General features: G+C 18.6%; 3 protein-coding genes across 3 annotated transcripts; 1 reads left to right on the top strand and 2 right to left on the bottom strand.

The window, feature by feature from the left end:
• Window positions 1-505: 505 nt before the first annotated feature.
• Window positions 506-2,125, top strand: PGSY75_0318900 (conserved protein, unknown function; the record flags this gene model as incomplete). Its single annotated transcript, XM_018784041.1, has 3 exons — window positions 506-581; window positions 786-872; window positions 1,008-2,125. The coding sequence occupies 3 exons, from the start codon at window positions 506-508 to the stop codon at window positions 2,123-2,125; spliced, it is 1,281 nt and encodes a 426-aa protein (XP_018643624.1).
• A 507-nt stretch (window positions 2,126-2,632) lies between these two features.
• PGSY75_0318800 (putative triosephosphate isomerase) lies at window positions 2,633-4,055 on the bottom strand (the record flags this gene model as incomplete). Its single annotated transcript, XM_018784040.1, has 4 exons — window positions 2,633-2,728; window positions 2,801-2,895; window positions 3,076-3,196; window positions 3,294-4,055. 4 exons carry the CDS (start codon window positions 4,053-4,055, stop codon window positions 2,633-2,635), a joined length of 1,074 nt encoding a protein of 357 aa, XP_018643623.1.
• Window positions 4,056-5,295: 1,240 nt separating this feature from the next.
• Window positions 5,296-5,655, bottom strand: PGSY75_0318700 (trophozoite stage antigen; the record flags this gene model as incomplete). Its single annotated transcript, XM_018784039.1, has 1 exon — window positions 5,296-5,655. The coding sequence occupies one exon, from the start codon at window positions 5,653-5,655 to the stop codon at window positions 5,296-5,298; it is 360 nt and encodes a 119-aa protein (XP_018643622.1).

Genomic DNA, 5,655 nt, shown 5'->3' with positions numbered 1-5,655 from the left:
AAAAAAAAAAAAAACTTTTACACTTGTTCTAATTATTAAACAGAAATTATAAAACAATTATATATAATTCCTTTTTCCAAATGAATGTATAAAATGACTAAATAAAAAAATAAATGAACATTTATGTTATTTATATTAGTATATATATATATTTATAATATTATTATATATTGTCGATTTCAAACCAAAATTGTTCGTATAATAATAAAAAGATAAATATATAACTTTTTAAAAAATTTATAAATAATTATATTAAATATTTAAGATTAAGGATTATATAAAATACAACATAAATAAAAAATATATATATATATAATATTCATTTTAATAATATCCTTGAGAGTAAAAATGCTCAATCTATATTAAAAAAAAAATGAAAGAATAGATAATTTTAAAAATAAGTTTGAAGATAAATATCATAATATTAATAACATTATTTGTTTTATATATATGTATACATAAATATTATAAATATATTTTGTTAATAATTATTTTAAAATTACAAATGCAAAAATTTATATCAGTCATATTCTTTTTTATAATATATCTTTCTTTACATTTGATCTATACAAAGAAAAATGGTACCTCTATAAAAAGATAAAATAATAAATATAATGTACATATTATATATATATATATATATATATTATGGTCAATTGAAATATGTTAAAATGCTGTGTTGAAAATGTTTGTAATATTTTTAAGTTATTATATTATGACCATGGTATAATATATATAAATATAAATATATATATATATATATATATATATATTCTCCCTTTCAGATAATATAGACGATATAATAATTGTGGACGATTCTAATGATTTAAATTACAACAATGATTTCTTAAATAAAGCGAAGAGTGGTGATGGTAAGTAAAAATAAAAAATAATAATAAGGATGCATAGTATACATATTACTATTTTATAATTACATAACATTTTTTATATTTACAACAGTATTTTGGATTTTTATAATATTTATTTTGTTTGACAATTATTTTTAGACTCAGGTGGAAATAACTATAACTTAGGGTTTAACGATAATGTGTATTCTTGGATGGGAGAAAATGAGAAATTATTTTATATAAAGATTTGTGTTTTTTTTGTTATTTTAATTATTGTTATACTTAATGGAATAATAGGAAGAAAGACGAATAAAATGATTGCTCTTTATTGGCTTAGATCATGTAAAGAAATTTTTATAGAAAATTTTGCAAAGGTAGGAAATGATAAATCTTTTCTTTTAGAAAAATCTTATGACAATTATGAATTTTATTGTACTGGTAGAAAAAATTGTAATTATTATTTTGTCAATTTATATTTGAAAAGAAGACAATGTTTATGGAGATATTATATATTTAATTATTTTATTAATGAAAATGATACTATGCTTATTGTTATAAATTTTGAAAGACTGGATAAAAATGTTTTATGTGTTTATAAAAAAAGTCAAAAAAAACAAATTGAAAGAAAATTCCCAAACTTATATAAGTACACTAAACTAATTAAAAAAAAAGAATTAAAGGAAATGTATGAAATTAAAGGAGACTCATCAGAAGTTACAGATTTAGTCCTTAGCGGAAAAATTCTTAACTTTTTTAATACCTATGATAAATATATTAATTATATGTGTATTACAGATATACCTCTTCATGAATATGATGAAAAATCTTATGATCATAATAAAAAAAAAAATGATGATAATAATAAAAAAAATGATGACAATAATAAAAATATTGATGAAAATAATAAAAAAAAAGAGGATATTGTTAAAACAGAAAAACAAAAATATTGCTATCTAAATTTAATTATTCCAAAAGATGTTGAAGAATTAAAAAAATTAATTAATTTTTCTATCTATATGATAGATGCTTGCTCTTCCATCGAACTACCAGAAAAAGTTAGAGATAATGTAAAAAAATTAAGATATATCATTGAAAAAGATGATATCAAAAGAAAACAAGAATTGAGGGAATTGCAAGAAAAAAAAAAAGCAAAAAAAATTCAAGAAGAAAAAGAAAAAGTTGAGAAAATGTCTGCTGAACAACAAAGAAAATATGAAGAAAAAAAACAAAAAAAAAGTTTAAGAAAAATGAAAAAAATTAAAATTATTAAAATGTAATTCTTTTGTTAAACCAAACACAAATATATATATATATATATATTATATATATATATTTTATATATTTCTTAATTTTTTAATATTTGATCATTCCCTTTTTATGTCCAACTTTTGTATCAATTAATTTTTTTTTTAATATAATTTACTTAATTAATATATTTTTTTTAATATTTTTATATCCAAAAAAAATAATAATTATTATTTTATATTATCAATTAATATGCTATTCATAAATTTCATAGGATTGTATTACTATGCAACATTGTATTATATATATCTTTTGTTTTTTTTTTTTTTTCAAGTTGAATATATATAATATATATATTTTTTTGAAAGTCACGAAATAAAATTAAAAAAAAAAAAAAGAATCACAAAAAAATTATAAAACTATAAAATTATAAAAATATAATAACCTTTTATTAATATTTTTAAATAAAATTAAGATTCTTTTAAAAACATTAACAAAAATTAAAAATTAAAAAAAAAATCTTATACACAGGGAATATGTTAATGATCTACATATCTTATAATATCGATAAAATCTTCATTTAATGAAGCCTTTCCAATTAAGAAGCCATCCACATTAGTATTATCTACATAAATCTGAGAATTAAAAAATAATAACATATATATATATGTGTGTTATAATAATAAAACATATATATGTATTGTTACTTTCATATTAGACTTGGTTATAGATCCTCCGTAAACTATCATCATTTCTTCACTTGTTGACTTGTCGATTTCTTTTGCTATATCCCTTTTTAATTCTTAGCAAAAAAAAAAAAAAAAATAATAATACATATATATATATATATATATATATATATATATTTATTTATTTATCGTCCTAATATGTTAACATAGCACATACGAACAGTTGATATCATTCCATCATATGAAAATAATTTTATAAGTTCAAAAAATACATAATTTTCTTCTTTTTTTACCATAATAATATTTATTTAAAACATCATAGGATACTGGTTTTCCTGTACCTATAGCAAACCTTGGCTCAAAGGCTATGATTATATTTTTCATATCATCCTTTGAAATTTTAGTTTTGATAAGCTGGGTAAAACAAAATATGAAAAATTTTATAACATATGAAATATAAAAAAAAATGTAAAAATATAATATAATATATATGTCTAATATTTATATTTACTCGTAAGAGCTCCTTCATTTTGTATGAAGATGTAGAATTATCCGAATTTTTATAGTCATCACCAATACATAGTATAACTTTTAATTTAGAATTAATAGCATTATATACTTTCAAGACTATCTGTTCAATGGTTTCTCCATTCTTATAAAAACCTTGTCTTCTTTCACTATGTCCTATTAAAGTATATTTAATACTAAAGTCATAAATTAATTTTGCAGTTGTTTCTCCTGTAAATGGTCCGAAATCATTAACTAAACTTACATCTTGAGAACATGCATATATCTTAGAATTATTTTCTTGTATCTTTCGTAAAAGATATGGTATATATAATAAATTAAGAGATAGTATTACGTCGATATAATTAGAATATTTAATTCTTGTCAATGTATCTATTAATTTATATGCTTCCTCTTTTGATAAATAGCATTTCCAGTTAGCTATTAAAATTTTTTTTTTTTTTTTTATCTTTTTTTGTTCATCGTGGGTAAATATATTTTCCATATAATCATTTTCATTTTCTACGGAATATGTTTTTATAAAATTTTCATCACTCGAATTATTCCGTTCGAATTTTTTTAGGATGTTGCATGTATCTCTTGAAAATTTTTTACTTTTATTTTTTAATATATAATTAGAAGAGATTAATATATAACATTCCTTTCCTTTTTTTCGAAAGGAAGAATATTTAGTTAGACAATTGGTTGATTTTTGGAATACGGTATATAGAGAATAAAAAGATAATAACACAATCGTTTTTAACATATTAAAAGAGAAAAAAAATAATTAATAATAAATAAATAAATAAAATAATACTTCCATATATATATATATATATATATATATATATATATATATATATATTATTGTTTTTTTTTTTTTTTTTTTATATATGAATCTATAATTTTATGTCATGATGAAGAAATATCACCATACTGTAATATATATATAAAAAATTATAATATATACACACATATATAAATTAAATCCAATAATATTATACACTAAATAAAACATATCTCTTAAATAAAGTCATAAAATAAATTTTCAGATTAAACAACATTGAGAAATATAAAATAAGTATCATTATATTTGAATCAATAAATTTTAAATTAATATAAATATCCTTAGAAGGGATTAAAAAAAGGAGAAAACAAAAAGGAACTCTTGTAGATTTTCTATTAAAAATATATTTCCTTAATACCCACCTACAAATTATATATAATATAATTATTATAAAAAAAAAGTATAAGGAAAATAATAATATGCCTACTGAATGAATTACAAAAAATTGCACATGCGAATAGTTTGAAGATTCCATAACAGGAATATTCAAAAAAAAAAAGATATAAAACTAAGGTGCACGCATATCAAACCAATATGAGAATATATATATATATATATATATACATATGTATATCTATTTTTTGCTACATTTCTATGTGAATAATAATTTATGTGTTATATTATTAGAATTTTAATTACAAAAACAAAAAAAGGAAAAAAAAAGGTTTATTCATTTAAATTCGCACATATATGAACTAATACCTTAAAAAATAAATTAAAAAAACTAAATAAAATTATCAATGTAGAATAAACAAAATATATGTATATATACATATGTATATCTATTTTTTGCTACATTTCTATTTGAATAATAATTTATGTATTATATTATTAGCATTTAATTAGAAAAACAAAAAAAGGAAAAAAAAAGGTTTATTCATTTAAATTCTCACATATATGAACTAATACCTTAAAAAATAAATTAAAAAAACTAAATAAAATTATCAATGTAGAATAAACAAAATATATGTATATATATATATATATATATATAATAATTCATTACATATAAATATGGAGAAAAAAAAAAAAAAGTAAAAATTAATTAATTATTTTAAAAATAAATCATTTAGATACTAAAATAATGTCTCATATATATTTAAACCTATAGTGTAAACATATTTAATTATTTTATTTATTTTTTTTTTATCTTATCTGTTTAAAATTCAAAATCACGTGTAAACTCCTCCGAACAGTCTTTACACTTCAAAGTTATGGTTGCATAAAATTTGTTATGTTCATGTGTTAACTCAGTGGGTATGTTCATATCTTTATTATTTATCTTTTTTAGTTCTGATGGTAATCTTACTTTATCATTTAATGTTGTAAAAACTTCGAATTCATAATCATTCATAGTAGTATCAACAGAATTACATCTTAAATCATAAGCATTGTGTGAAGAAACCTGAGTTCTTAATGACAATCTTTTTGCTTTCTTATCATTTTTGCCATATCCTCCTTTCTCCTTAATATACAAACTTTTATATAATTTTGTTAACCCTTCTTGATCGTAACCCAT

This window comes from Plasmodium gaboni, chromosome 3 (genome assembly GCF_001602025.1).
Source record: "Plasmodium gaboni strain SY75 chromosome 3, whole genome shotgun sequence".
Lineage (NCBI taxonomy): Eukaryota > Apicomplexa > Aconoidasida > Haemosporida > Plasmodiidae > Plasmodium > Plasmodium gaboni.
The sequence above is the reverse complement of the archived record's forward strand: the minus strand, read 5'-3'. Positions and strand labels throughout refer to the sequence as shown.